The following is a 26,235-nucleotide window of genomic DNA, read 5'->3' on the forward strand; positions in this document are numbered from 1 at the left end:
ATGGTGGCCCCTTCTCGTTGTGTGGGTGGTGCTATGGCATTTGGCGACAGAATTGAAGGAATGGGCGTGCAGGGGTGCTGTTGGTGGAATTGTGGGAGTGCGAGAGCCGAGTCTATTGTTTCTGCAAGTGGTGGAGCACAGTAAGAACGAGGTGTTGTGTGTGGCATTTATGGTAAAGCTGTGGAGCAAGGATTGCGGGCAGCTCAGCTTGTGGAACAGAGTAGATGGTTCCTGTTGAGCTGTAATAGACTTTTGCGTGCAAAGGGTTATGTCTATGGTTGAGATAATATGCAGTAAGACTAGAGGCCAAAGGTGGAATATACTCCAATAGATGTATATGGCAATCCCCAGAGTCGCCATGGGGATGGATTAGAGCTAGTTAATGGCAGGAGTTGTGTTAGTGGATGTGAGTGTGAGGCATATAATAGTAGGCAGGGTGGATGCAGTGTGCAATATCGGGTGAAGCGCGATACTACTCCAAAGGCAGCACACAATCAGGTTAGACTGGGTGTGTCGTACAATAATTCGGCAGACAGGATGCTGGACACAATTATGGGGTGGCCTAGAAGCCAGGCACACTAATGGGAGGACTAGGTGTGGCTCGCAGCACAATATCCGTGCAGGCTAGATACGTCCTACAATGTTAATGCAGGCAGGATGCAGTACACAATAATGGGGAGGCCTAGATGCTGGGCACACTGATCGGAGGACTAGGTGTGGCCCTAACACAATAGAATATCCGTGCAGATTAGATACTTCATGCAATGTTAGGGTAGGCCAGGTGCGGCACGTAGGAATGGTGCGTGCTAGATGCAGTAAGAATGACCGCATTAAGACGTTGTTACGCTCACCTGGTATCTACAGGGAAGCCACCCAACCCTGGTTGGATGGTTTGCACTCTCGAACGCTCTCCCGGTCCCTTGGTAAGGCCTCCGGTTAAAGATGGGCCTGCAATATAGGAGAGCTGGATTCAATACCAGATTGTCTTTGTTTTCCCACCTCCCTTGGCCTCAACTCCTTGCTCCCCCTTGGGCCTTCTCCTCACCTTAATATTGTAAGAGGTGGATTCTCCGTCCTGCTCCTCGTGGCAGGGGCGCGTAGATGTGGGGGGGGGCGAGCAGAGACCAAGTTACTTCACTCGTGCTAGCCCCCCTGTGGGAATCTAGGCCTGCTGCGACTCCATAGGTTTCCTGCTTTACAGTCTTTATATGCAGTTCTTATGTTCCTCTTAGTTCGAATAATGTCTTGCTCCTTTCCTTTTTAGGTATGGAAAGGTATTTTGGAGTTGTCATACAGTTTGAAGATGAGCGTGGGCCGGTAGGCGAAAGCGCGGTGTGCACGATGCTGTCCGGTGAGTAATGCGCTGCGCTGTTTTGCCTTTTATATTGCTAACCTGTGTCCTTTTCTCTCCTTGCAGGTTGCGATGTTCCTCGCCGAGCGCCGTAATGTTCCAACAATGATACTGACCAGGAGATGACTGCCCAGGTAAGAATTGTGTGCCTTTCTTCATTCGGGAGGAAACGCTTACTAATGCTGTCTTTCTCCTATTTCCAGGTTATGGTATCCCAGGATGCATGTGGTGCCGGATGATGGAGTTCGTACCTCCAGGTGAGTGGAACTGAAGTCGGCGATGGATTGAAGACATGATACTGTTCCAGGTAAGTTTCGTAGTGTTCTTTTTCTCTCTGCAGGTCCTTGGTTTCAGGTAAGCTGGCATCAAAGAACTGGACACAGTGAGCGTTACGCTGCCCACAACAGAATAACGCAAAGCATGTTCTGCTGTTTGGGTGTGGTTTAAATAGTCTCAGGTAAAGTAGTCCAGGTAAAATAGTCCCAGGCCTGCCACACCCAAAAGACTAGACTGCATAGCTCAGTTCCTTGTAACGGAGCTATGTGTCTCCATGTTGGCTGAACACCCCCCCCCCCCACCCCCGCAATTTAAATAGTCCCAAGTAAATAGTCCATTCTAATGTTGGTCTTCATGATGGTTATGAGCCTGGCGCCAAAGGTGCCAGGACTGACTCCAAGAGAGTCTTGGATGAGGTTTTAAGGCCTTTGACCTGGCCCCAACTGGAAGGCTGACTTGCCAGTGAGGGCCAGGGGCTAGGGTCATGACAATTGCGGAACGACTGGGGATGGATACACGAAGGCTATTGTAATCAAATACAGATGGCTGTACCAACAGTTAGCCTAAACATCTAGAAGCATTCTATAGGATGCATTACAAGAGTGAATGGGAACATAATGAATAATATGTACACAACTTGCATGGCTTGGACGCGTGGTAATGTTCTGCTACACAATGAAAGGAGTTCATGTGCCTGTGGTATGCAGTTCAAGTGCATCTGTGCACCGTTCAACAGGCAGGATAGTTCATGCTGATGAAGGTTGTGGTGAAGTTCAGTGCATGAGGGAGGGACATTGGGATGGACAGGGGTCCTGGAACATGGTCGTGCGGTCAGGCGCAGATAGCCCTGCGCCTTATGTGCGTGCTTTGGGTGAGGTGCCGGCTCTCGCCATCCAGCGGAACCTTGCTCTTGAAAACAGAGCGCTCCTCCAATGACAATCGGTACGCGTTGCTAGGCAACCGTACACACTGAGAAGGTGGGGGCCATTTTAGAATGGTCCACGCGGCTCATGCGAAACGGGCTGGTACAGTGAGGCCGCAGAGGCGCCTACGAGCGTCACTGTAGCAGAAGGGAACCTCGTAGCTGATCTGCTTGGTCCGTCCCCAAAAGAGCTGGATTACAGCTACTTGCTGTGCTCTGGATGTAAGGTCGTAGATGGCAGATGGTATGGGCACGGATTTAAGGTGGCGGATAATGGGCTCCTGCCCCTTCGAGGGATGGCTCGGCAGTGTGGCTGGCACAGGCCTGCACCTTATGTGGATGCCTTGGGTGAGGTGCCGGCTCTCGCCATCCGGCTGAACTTTGCTCTTGAAAACAGAGCGCTCCTCCAATGACAATCGATACACGTTGCCAGGCAAACGTTCTTCCAAGACCTGCAAAGCGTCCTCTGCATCTGTCACCGAATAAGAGATTCCACCGGCCCCCAGCTCAAAGGACTGGGGAAATGGATATCCTCAGAGGTACCTGCAATCCCTATCCATAAGTCAGCCAGTCTGGGCTCCAGGGTTGAGTAAGAAACATCTTGGAAGACACAAACTTCTGCCCACGTCTTTGGCCTTTGCCAGGATGTCCATCCTATTTGTGTAATATTTCACGATCCCAGACCTAGTTCCGCTCGCTGGTCCTCTATGCATTCTGTCGACCTTTAACACTGTCTGATGCTCCTCCCCAAACAATGCCTGCCACAATAGCTGAACTTGGAGCTTCAGATCTCACAGGGGTGTAGAGTTGGGGAATTCTCAATCTACCTGTGAAAGGCCCAGGCGGCCTGCTTTCAGGACATTTAAGGCTTGATTGTTCTCCAGGGTTTTCACACATTCCTCCTCTAAATCCACTCTTCCCTTTTTTTAATTACTTTACGGAGGCTTGTAAATCGGTTCTTGATGCCTTAATTTCCGGGAGAATGTTCAAGACATCAAGCTTGAGGCTGCTTCCATCGCGTAGTGACCAGGAGATATCCTTTGGGTGCCCAGACAATCGTACCTACACACTCGCTGGCAAGCCGTTGTTCCTTCCACTTTGAGGCCTGTCCAGTAACATCTCCCCTCTTGCTCACAGTGCCAGGTCACAACAAAACTTCAGACTTTTTCAACCGCAAGCTCAGTTCTTGTTACTGCTGAACCTCAAGGCCCCTCTACACTGCAGTGCTGTGGCTAGTCCGCTGCACAGGCCTTAACCTTCACTCTGTTGGTATCACTAAGACCTTCCACCCAGGAAAGTCAGCACTGGTGCCCGTCTTCCCACTGCCACACCACGTGACCCTCTCCTCCGTGCAATGCCTTGCACTCATTTTGCCCTTGAGGTGTACCGCGCACATCTGGCTCAATCGTGGCAACCGTGCAGCGCAGGCCTGGTTATTGTCCCAGGAAGCATCCTTCTCGAGCACTTGCCAGTTTTGGATTCACATTGTGAGACTACTGCCTCTGTTTCCAGGATGCATAACCAGGCCTTGCTGCCCCACTTCTGCGTCCCTTCTCCGCGCTGGGCTTTCTGCACATAAGCCGGCGTCCCAAAGAACCTTTTTTGCTTGCACCACTAACGGTCTTCCACAAGGCCAGGAGAACCAAAGGCTCTCACCAATCATGCCGTGAGGGCTGGGAACCCTGCTTCAGGCAACACCTTCACTCTCCCCTCTGACAACTCTCAGGTGTTTCTGCATCTCGACGGGTGCATTCAGAGGGGGTGGATCGCTTTCCGCAATTGACTGGGAGCTGTTTTCAGGTGACCATGATCCTGCGCCTCCCCCCTCCCCCCCTGGTCTCCTGCAAAAAAAAAAAGTTTAACATTTTTTTATAACTGGCACAGGAGTGGTAGTTTTAATTCGGCTTCTTGGCAATGGATAGTGTGATCTACGAAAATTAATCTATTTTCCAGTTGGAAATCTGATTTGTGGCCTTCTCAACATATGTACTCTCTGGAAGTTGGGCAAGGAGGTATCTTGCCTCCATGATCTAGGCATTCAGGATGCCTAATTATAATCAAGGCTTTTGGTTTTAAGGTATTTATTTTTCTGCCTTTTTCAGTCTGTATTCATCCATATTTATATCATATAAAAAGATAATTCGAAACCAGTATTTTATGCTTTTTTTTTTTTAAAGCACACATGGCCAAATAGGAAATAAATGGTTGCTCCTGTGACTGCTGCTGCCTTAAGACATAGGCTGTCAGCAATCTGAAGAAATGTAATGCTATTTTTATACACCTTTGGCAGTATGGAGACTGTAAATATGCAATGTGATTGGCCTGTGATGTAGGAGTGACATCATAGAGAACCAGAAAGAAAGACCTATTTTCAATTTTTATACATAAACAGACAGCAGATTTCCATCTGTATTTGTGTAAAAAAAAAAAAAAAAAAAAAAAAAAAAAAAAACGAACAGCCTCCTCAGGCTGCGCACTAGACTCCTCACATGCGCACCTCAACTTGCAATGCGATCACTTAGCCCAGTGCAAAAACCCAGTCCATTCCCCTGGCAACCCGTATTCCTTGACTCACCCACTGTTATGCACCCCCCCCCCCCCCGATCTCTACGAGGAACAATCTCCTCAGGCTGAGCACTAGACTCTTTACATGCGCACCACCCACACGTAGTTTAGCGGACCAAGCCCTACACTACCCAAAACCTCTAACACTACCATTGCCTCGCTTCCTCTGACTTTAACGAGGAACAGATTCCGCACCCAATTCATCCCATGCTTCCCTCTCCACGCTGCCCATCCATTGCAAATCCCCAAACATGTAAGCCCGCCAGTCCCAACCACAAAGCCAATATCCTTGAACTCATAACATCCAACGACCGTGACCTGCTTGCCATCACTGACGTGGCTCCTTCCCGCTGCTGGCCCAGCTTTCTCCATTGCCATCCCCCCTGGTTTCACCACCTTAAGATACGACAGATCCGCAAAAATAAGAGGCAGCGGCATCGCCCTAATCTTTAAAAACACCCCCCCATCCGAGTCGGACAAACCAATGTCCTCCCCAATTGTGAATCCCTACTCACGAAGATCTCCATGTCTCACACTTCTCCTTGTCCATCGTCCATCGTCCACCTGGCCCCAGCCCCACCTTCGAAGACAACCTAATGCATAGTATCTTACCTTGGGGACCTCAACTTTGGCCTAAATGACCCAGCTGACACCTTGGCCTGACCATGCCGGCTTCCCACAACGCTCTCTCAAGCCCACCCATAACCAAGGTTGCACCTTAGATTGGTTAAGCGACCTCAAATGCAACATCCCCACCCCCGTCACCTCCCCTGCCCATGGTCGGACCACTGCATCATAGAATTCGAAAATCTCCCATTCAGAACACCCCAGTCGAGCTCACCCTGCTGAATGCTTCACCAGGTGCACAAAAACCTCAACCCGACTAACCTTGCACCACTACTTGCCACTGTGCCGCACCCACCACCCTCAGTAACTGACCCTGCAGTAGTGGCAACGAAAAAACCGAAATCCTCGTCGGTTTAATTCCCAACACTGCGTAACATTGATCCAACCTGTCCCACAAGCAGGCGATGCATCCTTCCCCCTTAAACTCAAAAAAGCCAAACCCTCTCTAAAAAAAAAGACACTTGGTTCACGCCTGGGCTCCTTGAAATCCGCGCAAATAAGTGCTCCGCCAAGGTAGCCTGGATAGCCTGTCTCCAAAGCCCTTTTCTCCTCCTTTGCCAAAAACTACAAAAAGGAATTTCACGCTGCCAAAATTAACTGCTACATTTCTAGTATTAGTGATGCTTCATCCTACTCCTGGGAACTGTTAACCATCCTCTGCAAACTCTCTCCCCCTCCCCCCACTGCCACTGTCAGATCGAACAGTAGACCGCACTTGGTGCGAAAAAGTTTAAGATGCCCTAACTGCAAAGATCAACTCCCTCAAAGAAAAAAATCATTGCCAAACAACTTACCATGCTCACCAAACCACCACCGCCCACAGTACCAATCACCTCACGGTCCCACTCCAGCACCCTGTTCAGCTTCCACCCTGTCTCGGACATGAACGTCTCCAGGATCCTCAAGAGTCTCAAATCATCACGCTGTAAAGGATACTCCTGTCCAGCACCCATCATCAAAGACTGCCGAAACACTCCTATCCCTCTTCACAGCCATTATCAATGCATCCTTCTCCACCACTCAGTGCCAACTTCTGTGAAGGAAGCTTGGGTACTACTGCTACTCAAAATACCTTCCCTAGAACCATCCAGCCCGACTACCACCCCATTACCACAGTGCCCTACCTCCTGGTCCAACATCTCTAAAGGAAATCCATATTCTGGGCACTCAACAATCAGGATTTCGCCCCAAGCATGGAACTGAAACTGCCCTACTAGATCTGAAAATACAAATCGATGCCATCAGATTAACTGATCAACCGGCCCTCCGGATGATGCTTGACCGATCTGCAGTATTCGATTTGGTAGATCACCAAATCCTCTTCTCTACTCACTTAAACAGTTAACCTCTCACCATCAACCTCCGACTAGGTGAGATCCTTCCTAGCCGACAGATCCTCCTGTGTCTTCATGAACAACTTCTCTGCCGAACCCACTCCTGTCACTTGTGGAGTTCCCCCAAGGTTCCTGGCTCTCTACCACACTTTACAACATTTACATTAAACCCCTCTTCGACCACCTTGACCGTCTAGGCATCTTGTACACAAACTATGCTGATGATACACAGCTCCTTATCCCACTATCCGGATCCTACTCCAAGGACTCGGCAACCATAAACGAGGTGTATGAGCTCATTTAAACTGGATGGTCTCCCACCAACTTTGTCTTCACAATGAAAAAACGGAAATCCTCGTCGGTTTAATTCCCAACACTGCGTAACATTGATCCAACCTTTAATGAATTCACCTTTTGATGTTAACGGCATCTCCACCTCCACCACTGCTAAAACCCTGGGAGTTCCTGTATGCCAACCTCAACTTCTTACGGCACGTGAACGCGATTGTATCAGCAGCGGCCTACTGTTGCATGCCTGCATGCCATTCCTCTCGACTCTTAATCGCCTTACAATAGCAAGAGCCATCACTGGAACCAAGCTCGATTATTGTAACAGACTATTTACTGGCACATCCGAACGCAACCTAAGTAAACTCTAGAGACTATCGGAATAACGCCCTCCGAGCAGCCATTGGCCACTCCAAACTGGACCATCTCTCGGAAGCCATGAGAGCTTCACACAGGTTGCCCATCCGGGAACAGATTAAATTTGAAACGCTTTCCCTGGTCCACTGTTGTCTCTAACACTACCCCGACCTACCTGAGAAATTCACCCCTTCCCGCCCTCTGAGGTTGTCCAGCACTCACCAACTGAAGGCCCTCCAGTTCAACTGCCTCTCAGCAGGGGACAAGAGCTTCCCGGTCATGGCAGCCAAACTTTGGAACAATCTGACACTTGCTTTCAGAAAACAGGCCTACTGGACCGTCTGCAGAAACCTGAAAACGTGACTGTTCAACTGACTATATCCCCACTAAGACTATTGCATCCCTCTCTGCCTTTCTGCTATACGATCCCATGGTACTCTACACCCTGCTAACAGTTTTGCCCTGCTCACCCCCTCCAATCAAGGCTCAGGGGTTACATTAATGAGGCTGCGTTCTCATTTTGTAGTGGGCAGCATTTCATAAGCTTGGTTATTGCTATTTCTTTTGACAGTGAAAATGAGCCTTACCTGTAGCTTCTGAAATAAAAGCATATTGCTAATTTGAACAATGTGCCCAAAGACACATACAATAAACAAAAACAATCTTAACTTCTGCAAAAACAGCAGTTGGTTTGAGCTGGCAAAACACAATCCACCTGTATTTGCAATGCCTTCCACCTTTTAAACCAAAGTTTTAAAAGACCTTTAACAGTATTTCAATTAGTTCAAGTTCCTGAATTGCAGACTGCTCTAAAATCTATCCTTCGCCACTTAACCAACTTGAATGCTGCCGCAACTATCACACTATGCCCGATCTGTCAAAATTAGAAGTTATTCAGCTGTCTGCTACTTCAAAAAAATTCCTCACTCCTGATACTGTCACATAGGTGCATGTTAATATTGAAATTCTTATACTGGATGTCTAATACCTTACACATGGCAACATAATTTAACTTCCCATGATAGCTTTGCGTACTAAAGACTCATTCTGTGATATCACTAATGTTACTATTTATGCAAATTACGGGGGGAGGCCCACTCTAATTTTGCCGCCCTGGGCCGCGTAAATCCTAGCGCCGTCCCTGGGTACACCAGCTTAATCTGGCCATGCCACTGCAACATAGCAGATTTCCCTGTTCAATTCCCTATTCGAAGTTTACTTTTGTGAGTCCTCTAGGGTAACTGTGGGCAGCGTCATCGCTGACTAGGTCGAATCTCTGGTACCTGTGTCCATTTTAGGAGTGCCTCCCAACTCTCCTCATTCCCCCTACTCCTTTGCACTCCTGCTGTGGTCCCCTCTGTCCCCCTGATGTGTCATCTTCTTGCCACTCGAGCGCCCCTGCCTGATGGCCTGTGTCGTCATAACCCGAAGAAGCTTATGAAGGCGGTACAGCCCATGTGACCATGTTTACTAACTTCACAAATGATTTATTTGTGGCAAAACAATGCAGCTCCCTGATGGCATCATAATTGTTTTTTTTTTTTTTTTTTTCTCTCCGTTTGACTTTACAACAATGGTTCAGATTTAACTTCTGGATTGCTTTGTCATTTAATTGTAGATAATGACTCTTTTGTGATCTTACCTGTTTTACCAATGACGGTTACTTGTGTTTACCGACTTTGTTTCTATATTTCTCATATTCTCACGTGATTTGGTGTTTATGTATGTTTTTAAAAGCACAAACCTAGCTGGGGATCACCAGGGCTCTGTGGAAGTCAGATCTATTGAACAAAGGCTTCTTTTCTAGGCGTAGAAGAGCAATCTGCTGAAAGCATTGTATGTTGGTGTAATGCGAGGGAAGAAGCTTGATATACTGGCCTATGGCGCCAAGACATCTGGGCTGAAATCCTGGGTCCTTCACATCACCACGTTGTGTGATGGTGGGCAGATCACTACCTTACATTGCCTTATTGTGCTTAGTAGCCAAATATGGTATTGCCTAGGTGTGACTCAGTTCCGCTTCTGCTGTAGAAAAGGCCCCACTCATACATTGAATATAATGTTGCTCCGTGCATCCCGCAGATAGCTAGGCAATAGGCCCATGGTTAAACAAAATGCTGGTGTGGGGCAGTTTTTTATGGTCCACGTGAACCACTTATTTGGCCAGTTTGAGTTAATTTGCTCTGCGGCGAGTAGTTTTGATCAGTGTTGCTGAATAAATATTCTTTAAAATGCACAATTTGCATCACTTTATCAAAAGCCCCCCCGTCCCCCGGTTACTATTCCAACAGGGTCACAAGGAATTAATAGCCATTTGCAACTGTGGGCCACTTTCATTGGTGACCGACAATTTTATGGCCCAGTCTGACCCTGGGTTTATCGGCCACTTTGCTCCCTAAAAATAGGCAAATACTCCCCAAAAGAGTAAAGATACTCTTAAAAGAAAAAAAAATGGGACACTGATGCACAAAGAGCGTGTCCCCTGCCATCACCCAGACGGCTCCATGGATATGTTTGGAATAGTAGTATTCATAATGCTATAGGATGAAACTATTAGTGCTTGATCTGAAGAGGTAGAAAATAGAATTTTTAATATGGGTGGATAACTAGGTGCAAAGAAATAATAAAAATGTGTTTTACATTTAAACATACCGTGTGCTATGATAGGTTATTTATAACACGCTTAATACCCAGAGGTTTCTAAGCACTGACCCAGGGATCGAATCTGTGGTGCTCAGTGTCTTGCTTGCGAGGCGAGCACGTTGCCCCGGAGCATCCTCCCAAGACTTAAGGGGATGAGGTTGTCCTTTACCATGAAACGGCAGCAGTTTTACTAGTGGTATTGGTTAGCAGGATGGTGCAGAGAACTCTGCTCATGCTCAGCACAGCCTTCAGTCGTCTTTGGGTGGTTCCCAGAAGTATCAACATATGGGGCAATTGTAACATCTGCTGTTATCAGTGCTTTGAAACTTAATACCATGTCTTCAGCGGTTTTTGGTTTTGCCGCTTTGGTGGCATAAACCACCTAATCGATAAACAATTGGTACTCTGAATGTAAAATAAAAAAAGGGAGTTCGGGAGCGGTGTATGGGGGTGGCATGGTGACTTGCTGATGCTTGGCTATGAAATGGCGGAAGCACCAGCCGGGCCTTGACCTTCTTGCTCGTGTCTGCAGGCCTGCTGCTGTTGCCAGGGAGCTGTGCATCCTACCAAAGTAGGATCAAAATGACTGCACCTAGATGGACGTTAGATTTTCATTTGTATGCACCAATGCTTTTTGTCAGATGAACTCCTGTTGGACGATGTTTAAAGTCTGAGCGGAGTGATCTGTTGGCAGACTGAGGCAGACCTCATAATAATGATTTACGAGGCAGGCAAGCTGCTTTTGTTGGAATGCAGCACATCCGCCATGCTGGTAGTCTGAAACGGGTCCACAGCAGTGATATTTATTGGAGAGGGAACTGGCTTACTAGAAGCTGGCTGAGTTTGGCACAGAAGATCTGTAGACCTGCAGACACGAGGTGAAGCTTCAGTACGCTTTTTAAAATGTCTCATGTAAACATGGAAAGAAACTCAACGCTAGAAAACTGCCTCTGCGATGTATTCTTCTGGATGAACTCCAATTACCTCAAACTGAAATAATAATTGTCACACAAAATGGAGGAGAAAACCAATTAATCCCTTGGCCAACGGAACTCTGGACAACCCCAGCACCCTCGGCGATTGTAAAAAACCTGGGGGTTCTGATGGACAATCTCACGCTAGAGCCACAAGTAAACGCTCTCCTCAAATGCTTCTTCCTCCTGCGAGCGGCAAGGAGAATCTTACCGTTATCGTTCACCAACAAAACGACCACCATCATCCTAGTCATGTCCAAAGTAGACTACGCCAATAGCCTATACCTAGGCATGCCTGAACGACTCAAAAAAACGCATTCAAAACGCGGCAGCCAGACTACTTCTGAAACTACCCTGAAGATAACACACCGCACCAGCGCTGAAATCACTACATTGGCTACCAATAAAACAACGAATAAACTTCAAAACAATGTGCATTATGCACAGAGCAGTACACAACGAAGGCGCTGAGTTCCTAAGAGACAAACTGCGCCTACATCAACTAACCAGAATGCTCAGATCAAGCATGGACATCCGCCTGGAAACAAAGCCCTACAACAAAACAAAAACTTGGAGGATTCTCCTTCTCTCACCAAGCCCCGAAAATCTGGAACGACATTTCAAAGTACATCCGTAACACAAGAAACCACCTATTATTCAGGCAACTACTCTAAACATGGCTCTTTACGTCATAACTAGAAAGACTGGCCACAGGGGCACCAACATAACAAAAAACATCAATAAAGATAGAGCGACCGCAATACACACCGATCAATCAATAGGAAACGCTGAGGTAAATATCCCACGGCATACTAAATGACCAAATGGGAGACAGTCGCAATACGACCAAAGACAGCAAACATAGCAAACTAAGACAGAAGGACTAGAAAGAACCAAGAGGACCATGACCTTAACTATTACCTTCCCCAACAGCCCTAAGAACAAAATGTAGAGGGGGAAAGGAAGCACTGCATCACGGCCCTAATGCAATGGGTGAGAAACAGAATGTTTCATCACTACACACTGTCCACCAATATAAAGCAGGAAGCACAATGCCCCACCACACAACTACAACTTAACAGTCCCAAGGATGTTCACCCCACGGAAATCAAAGAACCAGTCAGGACAGAAGGATGCAAATGTCTAAATACACAGGCGCTCACCAAGACGGATCCACTAGGACAACACTTCAACACGACCCTGAACCATTCAAAGCCTTAACCGACCAGGGTTACACTAGATCACCTGAGAATAGATATCACCCACCCAGTCCCACACCTGAAGATTAGGTTCAGACGCACCCACCAATCCAAACTATACTTACTAGGATACAGTTGGATCAGCGCAACACCACCAAAGCGAGTCGGCCCACGAGGAACCAGCCACATCCCAACCCACAGGTATACAACTCTAAAGGAATCGGAAGTACCTTAACCAGGATACAGACCCCACTAACCCAACCCTCAATCTTCTGCATACTTAAACCCACACAAAACCACCCAACCATCTCTCTCCCAGCAATCCGCACGCACTTTACCACACCGCATCAACAACACAAACTTCACCCACAGCACTCGAGGCCTTCATCCGATCTGCTACTAGCACCAAAGCCCAGCACCCGTTGTATACCGAGCGGAAGCTGCCAACAGCACACCACTTCTCGCACTCTCCTTCTCCCCTCCTCTTCTCCCCTCCTCCCGACTAACCCTACCCACCCTTCCTGTTTACAGATTCGCCAGAGCGCCTGGGGACCAATTCCATTGGTGACTGTGCGCTATACAAGTACCGCTAACATAACATGTATATATTTTTATGTGCTGAAAGCATTGTGCACTCCGGCACATAGCTGTTTGGGAGGGCAGCCGTAGCCTTGCATGTGGTTTTCCACGGAGTAGTGGGCGCATGATGTGAAATGGATCTCATTCTGAGTGAAAAGAAGAAAACAAAACCTTTTTCTCTACAGTTCAGCCTACGCACGGCAGAGTGAACCAGTGTCCGCAGGCATACGGAAACCCTTGTGAAGTAACGCTTTAAAGGGATCTTTCCTGAGTGCTTCTGTGTGCCTGCGGGCAATCATTGATCTGCAACTGGGAAGCATGTCTGAAAGTGAACAACTATGCCGACGATACCCAAATCATCCTTTAACTCCACAACTCGGACTCCAACTCTCAGCCCGACCTTGCAGCCACCTCCTAGATATTGACCGTTGGAAGACTACAAACCGCCTCCTCCTAAACCTGAAATCATGGTGTGCGGCAACACTGAGCTTCTCCCTCGTCCACTCCCTTGGCCTCCTTCCATGGGCCAACCGCCCACCCCCTCACTTTCTGTAAAAAAGCTTGGATGCACTATGGACTCGGACCTAACCCTCTCCCGACAGATCAACAACATATCTAAATCTTGTCACTACCACCTCCAAAATGTTCAGGCACATTTTCCCCTACCTCACCTTCCCGAACAGACTTGCTGCTGTTATGTCCATTGTAATGTCGAGACTGGACTATGCCAACTCCCTCTAGCTAGGAGTCCCAGCATACCACCTTAATAAACTCCAAAGAGCGCAAAATGCTGCTGTAAAATGCTACTAGACCTGGGTCCAAGGGACCACACCTCAAGCCCTCAGAACCCTCCACTGGCTCCCAGTTGGACGAAGGGCCACTTTCAAGACCCTGTGCATCCCTCATCATGCATTGCACAAGACTGGCCCTCTATACCTGCAAGATGAGCTAAAACCTTACCGCCCACCCCACGCCCTAAGGTCAAGCTCTGCCCTCCTTTTAGTGATCCCAACCACCACCTCCGTCAGGATCGGAGGATCCTCTTTCTCAGCATTGGCCCTGACCCTATGGAACTTGCTTCCACCTCACATCCGACACACCCAATACTATGACGTTCTGCATATTACTAAAAACATGGCTCTTTCCTTAACACCGACAACCCAAAGATGGTCTGAACTCCCAATGACCAAATACACAATGAGACTCTCTACCATGTGTTCAATTACCTCTTATCCTTCCCACATGCCAGGATGGATGGATGGAGGGGATGATGGATGGAGGGCATGGATAGATGGAATACATCGTCGAAATGGATGGAATGAATTTTGTGGATGATGGATGGAGTTGATGGGTTAATGGAGTGGATGAATGGAGGGGATCGATGGAATGAATGCTGGATGGAACGGATGAACGCAGTAGATAAAAGACGGACGGATAGAAGGGATAGACGTTATGGTTGAATGGATGCATGTAGGGCAAGTGGATGGTACTAGGGAGAATAGACAAAATCAATAGAACTGATGGATGGATGGAGTTGATGGGTGAATGGCATGGATGGGATCGATGCTGGACGGAATAGATGGACGCAATAGATAAGTCGGACGGCTAGATGACATGGATGCATGTCGGGCAAGTGGATGGAATGTATGGCGTGGATGCATGCCAAATGCTTGGAAGATCTGTACAGAGAATTGAGAGGATGAAATGGGTGGAGTGGATAGAATGGATGGAATAAATGAAGTGGATGGAATGAATGAAATGAATGAATGGAGTGGAGAGAATGGTCGGATTAGATGGAGCAGATGAAATGAATGGGGTGCAGAGAATGGTCGAAATGGTTGGAATGGATGGAGCGGATTAAATGAATACAGTGGATGGAGTGGATAGAGGATGGAATCGTTGAAATGGATAGTGGATGGAACTGAACCGCCGAATTGGATAGAGTAGATGAAATCGATAAGAGTGGATGAAATGGACGGATGGAACGCATGAGACTGATGGAATTGGTGTAATGGATAATACGATGGATGGATAAAATGGAAAGAGTGGATAGAATAGAGTGGATGAAATAAATGGAATGGACAGACTGGACGGAACAAATGGAGATGCAGTGGATGGAATCGATGGAGTGGACGGGTGGATCGAGCAGATGTACTGTGAACATTGACCTGCACCAGATCCTGGCATGATTCTGAACGTTGGCTTGAGTCGCTTCTGGATGAAAGTTCAGAAGTTGACATGTCCCACACTTGGAGCTGTGAACATTGGCGTGAATCGCATCTGGATAGAAATAAAAATGCCCATGTTGCTATATATCCGTATTCCTCCCACTCACCCTCATGTCGCTGCAATCCCAGCCCTGGCCTGTATGTGCCTGTGTTGCTCTTTTCCCTGCAATCTGTTCACGTGCCTGGTCTTGGGCGCTCTAAAAATAACAATCACATCACTACGCCTACTCTCTATTTTACACCACCATTCAACTAGAACACAGCTATACTGCAATGTAATTCGGCCTAGCTGTTCACATACAAATACAACCCCATGATCACCTCATCACCCTAATAGAACGCAGCTAGCCGAGCACATTCCGGCCACGTTGCTCACATATGCGTCCTTCAGGCCTAACTCAGCCAGAGCCCAGTCTAGGTGTCCACCCACCAGACTGCACACATCCAACTGATATCTCGAGCACCACACCGAACGCTAGGATGCAGCTACCACTAGGCAATTGCATCAGCTGCACACACATCCGGTGCACCCACTCACCCTACGACACGATCTCTCTACTGACCAGAACTACGGTTCCCGAGGGTGTTCAACCTACCAGCGCTTTGAGGTCATTGAGGTCCTACCAATGATATATAGAGCGCTATCTAAATGCCAAGTAGCAGAACATAACAGAACGAGGAAGCGGCTTTGAGCTTCGCTTCACGTCACACTCAGCTGCCATTGAGAAAATGAAACTTTGCATGGAACTTTACAAGCACGTTGTACACATGCAAGCACACTGCGTAGGGTCTGGTATGCTTTTTAATGTCAACAGGATATGTTTCCCAGCTCCACCCCACTGCCCGATTCCCACCATAGCTCCCACCCAGAATCAGGGGCTCTGTCTGCTTCTGCTTCTATTAAAACTTCTTGTTTCCTCCTCTAAAGCTGCAACAGTCTGGCCAGAGCCTGAAACCTAAGCGAAGCCGGCACGGCCCTGCAACTCTGGGCTGTCCCAGGAGTGCCTGTAGTGCACAGCTTTGCCTGTCATTGCATAGCTGTCTGTCCATACTGCCCTGTACACTGTAGGATATTTTGTGTAAATTTGGGGTTTGGCTGTATTTTTCTTACCGCCAAAATATGAGCGGTAGTTTGGTGGTAAATTATCCTTGCATTTAGATTGGGTTTGGCCTCATATTCTAGTGACCATACCTTGTTATATTATATTGGAGAATCTAGTAATATATAGTTGCTTTATTTTGTGCTGGTATGTTTGCGGTACTTAGTGGTGAGCATAGTTTTCTTCCCTACATTATGACCCCATCCTAAACAAAACCTTCCTTTCTATAAGAATACCTCCCAGTGATCTATACAACGCCCATGCTTGTTTCCAACCTGCCGCATGTGATTGACTGCTGCCCTTGGCAATGATAACCTACTTATTGATTCTCAGTTCATTGACTTTGGAAGGTTGAAAGGCGCAACCTTTGTCTAATACTATAGGAAGAAGCCTAGGCGCATGTGTGTAAGCACTGCAATACACATTACTCCACTCTTGTAAACCAAATACAACCTTTGTCTTGTGAAAACAGTGGTGGCATTGTTGTTTTGCATTTAGTGTTAGTGAACCGTACTTAATAGTGTATTGTTTAAAATACGCGCATGGTTTTTCTCCTGCAGTATATCTACGTTGCACTTGTCAAATGCAAGCCGAAGTTAAAATACAAGGGCATCTCATGACTGGCAATCTGTTATTCCGATGCCTTTCCTATTGCAAGGATTGCGCCCTCAATCCTTGCCAAGTACTTTCAGAGGCAAGGGAGTAAGCGTTCCGCTCAGTCATAATCAATCGCAAGAGAATCAGGAAGGCAAATGAATGTGTGCGAATTAATGAGCCTCTGTGGTCTGAACCCTCTCCAAATTTCATCTAAAATGAAAGGTAGACGCTGATGTTTCCCAAGGTTCGCTGAAATGGTGCCCCAGTGCAAGCAGCTGGCAGTTAATGTTGCCTAATGACCATGGGTTCATCAATGTGGGAAAACTCCAACATTGTGCTCTCTCGCTGTTGCTTGCTCTAGCACTCTTGAAGAAGTCCCCTTATTCCGGCTTCTCCAACTCTCACCTTTGCTCTCAGCCCTTAGTCTCTCATCCTTCCCCTCGCACTCACTATTTCTTACTCTCCCCGCACATATTTCCTATTGCCCATCATCGGCACCCTCTATCAATGGCTTCCTCGGTTGCTCTATTCCCCTTCCCATTCCATTGCACACCTGCATCCCTTATCACTCTCCTCCTTGCGCCCTGGTTGTACATGCAAACAGCAACAAGAAACGCCAAAACGATTGACATTGGCAATGTTTGTTTTCTTCCTCTGCAAGGAGGACATCTGCTTTTGACACCTAGAATGGAGCAATAGTTGCGTTTTGTTTGCCTCTCAATCTGTCGCTCATAATTCCCCATTGGTCAGTACAGAAACCTGAGCACACTAGGATTATGGCTCGGCCATGGTTTTGACTGACGGATGCCTTTCACGTTGCTTATTCAAAAGCCAACACTTTTTATTTATGTGGATCCTTATTTTTGTTGGCATGGCTTTTTTGTTAAATGTATTTTCTGTTTTCCTCCTAATTTCTAATGTCGGCACACTGCAGGTGTGTCCACCTTGCTTTCTGTGGCCGCTACCCCAATACCACTCACTCCTAACGCTTGTTAAAAGTCTAAAGCAGTGGCGCCAGAGTTCACCCGCCATGATTTCTAACCCACAAGGAAACTCAAAACCTTTTAACGTAGTCTTGACAAACGCCCCTATTCCTTCCGAGCCATTTGTAACCTTGTTTTCTCTTTCCCTTTTAAGCTTGGCGATTTCGTCCACAGCTTGGGAGATGCGCATGTCTACCTTAACCACATTGAGCCATTAAAAGTTCAGGTAAGTGTTTACTGTGCCTGCATTTCTCACTTAATGAAACAGTTGTACTCGTCAAACCAGCGTGTGCCACTTAGCTCTTCTGGACTGTTGGTAAACACAGGTGCTGGTGTTCCAATGTGTGCAGGGCCCCAAGTGTGAGCGCCACCCTTTAACGCACATCTAGTCACCCTCCGTCCATAACTAGTCTCACGGTTTACCACCACATGTGTGCTACACATCCTAGGTGGAAAATCAAAAAAATTCGAAAGCATATGGTTTTATTTCAGCAATAACCCTGATTAGGGGCATTACCACCGGGTAACACGGTGGCCCAAGCCTTAACGAAGGCACCAGCATCTCCAGCTAGTAATGCCTCCCAATGAGGAGGTAATGGCTATTTTCAACCCTTGTGTGCTTTCAATCGAAACAAACATTGGCAAAGCCAACAGTTTTGGCTTGTGTGGAAGTATTAGGCATTTCCCAGGCACTGCTGTTATGACGGGTACTACAACCATGTTGTAGCTGCTACAGTAGTGCCTAGCAAATGACTTTCCCATGCCTACACAAGCCAAAGCTGGGCCAGTAATTGTTATGCATGTCACGGATGTACATGGCGAAATGTTTGTTTTTTCAATGTCCCCAGCTATATTTGTTTCTATTGTGACTTCATGCAAGAGTTCAATCGATTACATGGATGAATTACACAAGCCAAAACTGTTGGCTTTGCCAGTGGTGGATTTTAACAGTTCAGTGAAAGACATGCATAGTGCTTATACATCGAGTGGCTGGATGCACACATGGTTGAAGCATTTTTATTACAGCAGTAGTGGGTTTACAGTTCCAATTAAGTCATCAACTCTCAGAAGACTGGTTTGGAAAAACACTGGTAGTCACTTTCAGTGCAAGGTATGAGGGGGTAAGGCTTGTTTAAAGCGAGCTCAAAGAGTTCCCATGAAGAGGTGTTTTGGCCGGAGAATTGAAGGAACTGGGTGAGGGAGTTGGCATGGCTATGGGCAGTCAATGGGTGGAGAAATCGCCAAATAACCTTCAAGCTGTGTCCCTCCTCATATGCCTTAACTCCCTATCTGTACTCTGCGCAATAGTTTCGGCGTGCGCCACCTATAGCCCAAAGTAAACACGGGGCAGAAAGGGCTCACTAATCATAGTGCATACCAGCTGAAAGAGAAACGCCCACCTGGCCGGACATGAAAGGCTTTGAGAGGGACCCGATGGGCCAACAAGGACTCCTTGGATGTTGCTTTACCTAATGAAATTGAAATGGAATACTGGCACTAGTGGCCCCAGTTTCTTCCATGTAAAATCAAGTTGTCAAAAATACAAATTGTACCGATTGTAAGTGTAGAGCAGAGCAGAACGAGCTCGCATTTACTGACCCAAAAACGCAAGCAGATTTCACTCGGCTGTATCCAGGCAGTTTTAATATGCCCACGTGGATGTGTCTGGGCTCCATTCTCTGTAGCACAAGGTTTCCACCGCGAATGGCTTCCGCGAAATGACATGGAACCATAAGTTTATAATTGGAGGCATTGGACTAGGGCACTTGAGGAAATTCCACACGTCGTTCTCAAGCAGTTTTCTACCGAGCCACTTATCAAAGTCCGCTTTGTAATCCAATATTATGTTACATTAGGCATTTGGCTAACACGTGTATTCACCATTTGGTCACCTTGGCGTTATAGCAACCTAACTAAAAGGTTGGTCCTGTGCATCATCCATGGCTCCGAGCACATGCATGAAGTGCAGTAGAAGGCATGTTTGGAAAGAAGGGTCTGGAAGGTCATTCCAGATCTTAGTATCCCAAACAGCACATGGTAGGCTGCCAACTCTTACTTTCCTTTAACCTGGGATAGTAAGCAGACAAGCTGGTTGTGAGTGAAGTGACAGTGTGGGGTGGTACCTGTGTATCCTTTGGGGAAGCAACATTTTTATGGCTATACATCACTTTGTGAATTAGACGCACGTATTTTTTTTTTTTGTTTTAAACTTGCTGTGACCAGACTGGCTGAAATGCGTCCAAGTTTTCAGAGTATAAGCCGCAATCTTGCAACTGGATTCTGGAACCCAGAGAAGTTATTCTTTTTAGCAGGACGGTCTTGGAAATGCTGGCTCTGGACCAATACACTCGCATTGGGAGCAACATTATGCTGTGCAATGGGAGTTTGATCTCCAGTCTGGAGCTTCGAAGCGGGAGGCGCTTTAGCCACAATAATTAATTGGGTTTAGCAGAAAGATCCAGGTATATGCTGTTACCATAAACCAGCCGAGCAGAAATAAAAGCCTCGACAGCCATGACTGACTGTAGGAATTACAGGAGTGGGACATTGTTTAACCTTTTTTTTTTTTTTAAGTTGTGTGAAAGTAGCTGCGTCGCTGTTGGCCACATCCCCATTACTAGCGCTTATAACAGCAGCTGCCATGGCCTTCGGGCATTTCTTGATTAGCTTGTCCGAGTACATATCATTTTTTCAATCCACTCCCCCTGCTGTGCCCGCTGTGTATATTTAATATCTGCACATAAACGCGGAGTCGGTGTGGGACGCTGCAACCGCCGCGTCCGTGGGTAAAGCGAGAAACGTTCCCAGCGGCAGCAGGGCTAGCAGCAAATGCGCTGTCGCGCCCATCACCAGAGCGAAACGGGAATGTCGTGTTGGAAACCGTTGTAAGCAATCTCAATGATAACTTGGTGAGGGAAGATGGCTCAGGAGCAACGTGTTTGTCTTGGAAGCAAGACCACGCAATGAGACACGGGTTTGAATCCCGATCACGCAGTGGTTATTAAAGAACAATTACAATAAGTTCAAGGTTTGCCATGGATATCTGTTCAACCTGCAGGACACGTACCGGGCTGCCTCACACCTTCGCTGATGTGAAAAGGTACAATCAAGCTCGGTAATAGCAGTAACATTGCTTTGGGGATGAAAGAGCGTTGGTGTGAGACTATCAGGGTCTATCCAATAACCGGACAACGCAGCCCCTGTGCACAGCGCAGATGTTTGTGCTCCGGAACCGGGGGCAAAGGAGGCGCAAAACATGGGCCAGGGCTGTTGGCCACATCCCCATTATAGGGCTCTTCACATTGGCTGCCGTGGCGCTCGCTGTCCCTCTCCATCGGTGCTTCTCATCACCGGCAGTTAAAATAGAGGCAGCCTGAACCCCGGTGCAAAAAGCACGTTGCCGTAGCAAGACTTACAACGTTAGTTAAAACTAGAAACAAAATGGCTTACTTCTGGAAACGCACACTGCACAGCCAATCGGGTGCTCCTTAGATGAAAAACGCTACTATTACACTACTTTGTTTATTTTGGATAAATAAATACTGTAAAATGTGTAACTTAACTTGAAAGCTGGCCAAATTTTAAACAACATAACAGATGGCGGCTGCCATTTAGGAAGTAAAAAAAGGCGGACAAATTCACCAGACAGTAGAAATTTTGCCAGAGTGCAAAAGGAGGTGTGGTTGAAGGGAAAAACAGATGGGAATGGGAGGAAAATCCTATAGATTTCACTTGGTAATAGGCGCTAAATGGGTGGGACACACAGCCAAACTGCATAATCCATCCTCATGCCACCTGCATTGAAAAGCATTACAATGGACCTGGCCCGGCCCGGCTAGGAGAGGCGTGTGAAAGACAAGCCACGTACCCCAAAGGGGCAAAAACAGTATCCTGAAGGCCCACCCGGCCACGGATGAGCCCACCGGACTATTGCTCGATTCCCACAGAGGCCCAATATGTTTACTCACCGCAAGCCAAAGTTGGGGAGGCGGGGGGGGGGGGGGCTGGTTGGTAGGCCTACTTAAAACATGTTTTCGTTTTGATTGATGGAGGGCTCTTCCCTCAGTTGCACTTACGTGACTCTTTTTTTTTTTTTTATGACAATGTTAAAACTCAATAAAAACAAATTTACAAAAAAGAAAAGCATTACAAATCTCCAACGCCCGCATGGTAAAGCCCTTATTTTTTTTTTAAACTTCAATTTTTATTCAGGTTTACGAAACAGTATTAAACGCTCCCAAGCCACCCCACCACCCCAACTTGTGCCCACCCCCCCATCCCCGTGTCCAAACCAAGTCGGTTGTCCCGGGAGACTCTTAACGTGCTCTCCCTCTCTTCGGATGTGATGCAACTAATGCCCGTAACTCCGGTAGGCCTGAAGCCGCCTTGCCCCGGGTACCGGACATCCCTGTCCTTTGTAGCACAGCTCTGTCTGAAGCGCCCCGTTGAGTCCGAGTTCCCCACCCAAGATTCAATGGACCTCCCATCCCCAGGTTTGTTGTACTCCGTACCAGTTCGTGAGGAATGAGCCAGTGTCCTTGTTCACCATGGCAGTCAGTTTGTCCATCACAAACCTGTTTTTCACCTTTTTCATCCAATCTTCCTTGGAAGGGGGCTCCAGGCTTTTCCATTTTTGTGTGAGGGCCACTCTACCCGCCCGCAACATTGTCTCCCACATCCTTGGGTATTGGTGTACTTCTGCTTCTTCCGGGGAGAGGCCCAGTAGCATCGTCAGAGGATTTAGAGGTAAGAGTTCCTCTCTCTTCCGCCATCCAGCCCCTCACTAGCCCCCAGTACACTTGGGCCTTTGGACAGTGCCACCACATATGGCTCCTGGAGCCTGCTTGACCACACCCCCTTGGGCACAATGGGACACCGCCGGGAACATCTTGGATAATTTCACCGGGTCCCTATGCCACCCTTGCAGTACCTTGAAGTTGTGGTCCATATCGGTGGTCAATAGGTTCCCATGGAAGGCAATTTTGAATATTCTGGACCAGGAGTCCTCTGAAATCTCCTCTCCCGCCAGATCATTCCAGAACCTGCGAAAGTTTCTCCTTCCCTGGAGGTCGTACGTTTTGAGGATTTTATACATGCAAGATACCTCACCCTTCCTCAAGGTCGCCATATCTATGAGCTTCTCAAAGGGAGTTAACTGTCTACTCAGATTGGGACCCCATGACTGGTCACATAGAATGCCCTTTAGGCAGAGGTACTCAAAGATGGATAGGGATCCCTGGCTGAGCGCATTCCTTAGTTCCTCATAAGGCAGGAATTCTCCCTCCCTGAACATCTGCCCCGCCCACTCAATCCCTTATCCGACCAGGTTTGGGAGGACCTTAACCCTTTACTACCCAGGTTGAGGGGGTGGCCCCAGAGGGAGGTCAGTGGGGACGGCCATGTAGTGAGGTACGCTGTCTGAGGCCCTTCCTTCCAAATGTCCCAGAGAACCCCCAAGGTCGGGTGAGTTTTCAAATGGCTCGGGGTTGTTCTTCGTGGAGCCCACAAAAGGTTGCGGACCTTCAGGGGGTGAGTGTCCATATCCTCCAGGTACGACCAGTACGTCCCCATTCCTTCCTTCATGTGCTCCAGGAGGACTTGCAGCGGGGCGGCAGGGAAATACAGGTGGAAATCCGGCAACCCAAATCCTCCCTCCTCCCTTGGCAACGTCAGCGTGGCCTTCCTGGTCCTCGGGGGTTTTCCCCTGCCATGTAAAGTCTTGGATCGCGTTCTGTAGAACCCTGAATGTCTGCTCTGGGACGTTGGTTGGAAGGGCTGTAAAAAGGTATAGGAGCTGTGGCAATACGTTCATTTTAACCGCCGTCATCCTGCCATACCAAGAGGATCATCTTACCCCCACCTCCTCAGATCTGATGTGATCTCTGCTATTATGGGGTCGTAGTTCGCAGTGGCCAATCTAGTTAGGTCCCGTGTGAGGAGAACCCCCAGGTATCGTATTTCAGTCTTCCCCATTTCAATCCCGTGAAGCCTGTCTAGGGGGGTCTAGCACCGGGTCCCGGGGTCTCATGAGGAGCAGGACCGATTTTGGGGCGTTGATTTTCAGGCCCGAGAAGCATCCAAACTCAGTCACCAGGTCCAGCAGAGGGGGAGCGAGGAGCTAGGGTCCACCAGGTAGACCAGAATGTCATCTGTAAATAGGGAAAGTTTGAATTCCACCTCCCCCTGCTAATCCCCTTAATTCCTGGATGTGCCCTGATCGCTATAGCCAGGGCTTCTATCATGAGAACGTGTAACAGAGGGGAGAGAGGGCACCCCTGCCTTCCCCCTCATTAGAGGGGGAAGGCATCGGTCAACTCCCCATTCACTTGGACCCTTGCCGTGGGAGCTCTGTAAAGGGCCGTTACCCAGCTCATAATGTGGGCCCTGAAACCCATCTTCCTCAGGAGGAGATCCGTATACCGCCATTCGACCCTGTCGAACGCTTTCTCCGAATCTAAGGAGAGGACCCTTGCGTTAAGCTCCGACTGTTGCGCGAAATGGAATAGATCTATGGTTTTACGTATGTTATCCGAACCCTGCCTCCCCCTGATGAAGCCCACCTGATCCCCATGGACTCATTTCGGCAGTATTCCCTCCATCCGCCTCCCCACCACCTTGGCCAGAATCTTAACGTCGATATTTAGCAGTGAAATGGGGCAGTAGGAGGCACACTCTACGGGGTCCCTCCCCTCCTTAGGTAACACTGCGATGATAGCCCCCATCATGGATTCGGGGAGAGTTTCCTCCTCTAGCATAGAGTTGAAAACCCTAATTAAGTAGGGGATTAAGGAGGATCGGAATATTTTGTAGCAATAAACGGAAAACCCGTCATCCCCGGGGGAGGTTCCCACTTTCATCCCGCCTATCGCCATGTCCACCTCTTCCTCGGTCACTGGCCCCTCCAGGCCCTCTGACATCTCCTTAGACAAAGCAGGGAGTTGGATTGAATTAAAGAAATCTTCTATCGTTGCAGTTCCCCCGTCCTATTCTGACGAGTACAGGGTCTCATAATGGCGAAAGGCCTCTCCAATATGGGAAGACTTGCAACCCAGAGTTCCCGGAGCGTCCTTCACTTCTCTCACCATTCTGCTCCTCTGGACCTCCCTCAGCTTCCAGGCCAGGATCCTGTCCGCTTTGTCCCCTTTTTCATAGTACTTTTGCTTGACCATCTGAAGACTTCTCTCCGTCTTGTGGAGAAGTAAGTCTTTTAGCTGGAGCCTGTAATCCTCCAGGGTGGCCACACGGTCGCGATCCGGCTCCCGGTCCGGGGAGCCCCCTGGCTGGAGTCGGGTGATTATTTATTTTTTTTCTTTTTCTTTTATTTTTTTATTTTTTTTCTTTCAAGGTCTTCTCCTGCGCCTCTCACGCTTTTTACCAATGCACCTTTTTGGATAAGAACACCCCGTAGAGTCGCCTTAAAGGCATCCCAGAGCGTTTGTGTGCTCACTTCCCCATTGTCGTTTAGCTCAAAGAATTCTGTTATGGCGTCTGCAATCTCTTGGGCATGAACCTCGTCCTTTAATAAGGCGTCGTTGGATTTCCAATGGCCTCTGCGTTCTTTACGCCATCCCCCCGATATTGTGACCCCCACCATATCCTGGTCCGACCAGGGTACGGGATCGACCCTGTAGCCTGCAACATACGAGCGAAGGGTTTCATCCACCAAAATATAATCTATCCTCAAACGAGGCATGGATGGCCGAGTAGTATGAAAAAGAGGGTATTCCTGTTCTGGGGGACGGAATTAAGTCTACCAGGCCCAGCTCTTCATTCACCCTCTGGAAGGTTCGCGCCGTGGACCCGTCCGCGGGTCTGGGGGCCAACCCGCTTCCTATCCAAGGATGGGTTCAGCACCATGTTGAAATCTCCCCCTACCACCAACATGCCCCGTACAAATAGCTTAAGCTTCTCCTTTACCTCCTCCCATCATTGGGCCTGGCCACCATTCGGACCATACACCACTGCCAGGGTCAGGGGGATCCTTGTAAGGTGCCCCTCACCAATAGAAAACGTCCCTCGGGTTCCTGCAGGGTGGCTTCGCTAGTGAAGCAGACACCCCTGGCGACCAGGATAGCCACCCCTCTTTTCTTCCCCTTGTGTGATGCATGGAAAACCTCCCCTATGCCCCCCTCATTTTGTGTTCCTTCCCCTGCGCCCAGTGTGTCTCTTGCAAAAACAGCAGGTCCAACTTTGCCCTCCTGAATTCTCGGCA

General features: G+C 48.1%; 1 protein-coding gene across 1 annotated transcript in view; it reads left to right on the forward strand.

Annotated features, from left to right (window-relative positions):
* Positions 1 to 26,235, forward strand: part of TYMS (thymidylate synthetase) — a 214,681-nt gene that overhangs the window by 163,133 nt on the left and 25,313 nt on the right. The window contains exon 6 of the mRNA XM_069620874.1: positions 18,178 to 18,249. Within this exon, the coding sequence (XP_069476975.1) occupies positions 18,178 to 18,249 (72 nt within the window). The remainder of the gene's footprint in view (positions 1 to 18,177; positions 18,250 to 26,235) is intronic.

Source organism: Ambystoma mexicanum, chromosome 5q (genome assembly GCF_040938575.1).
Source record: "Ambystoma mexicanum isolate Mex_15411 chromosome 5q, UKY_AmexF1_1, whole genome shotgun sequence".
Taxonomy (NCBI): Eukaryota; Metazoa; Chordata; class Amphibia; order Caudata; family Ambystomatidae; genus Ambystoma; species Ambystoma mexicanum.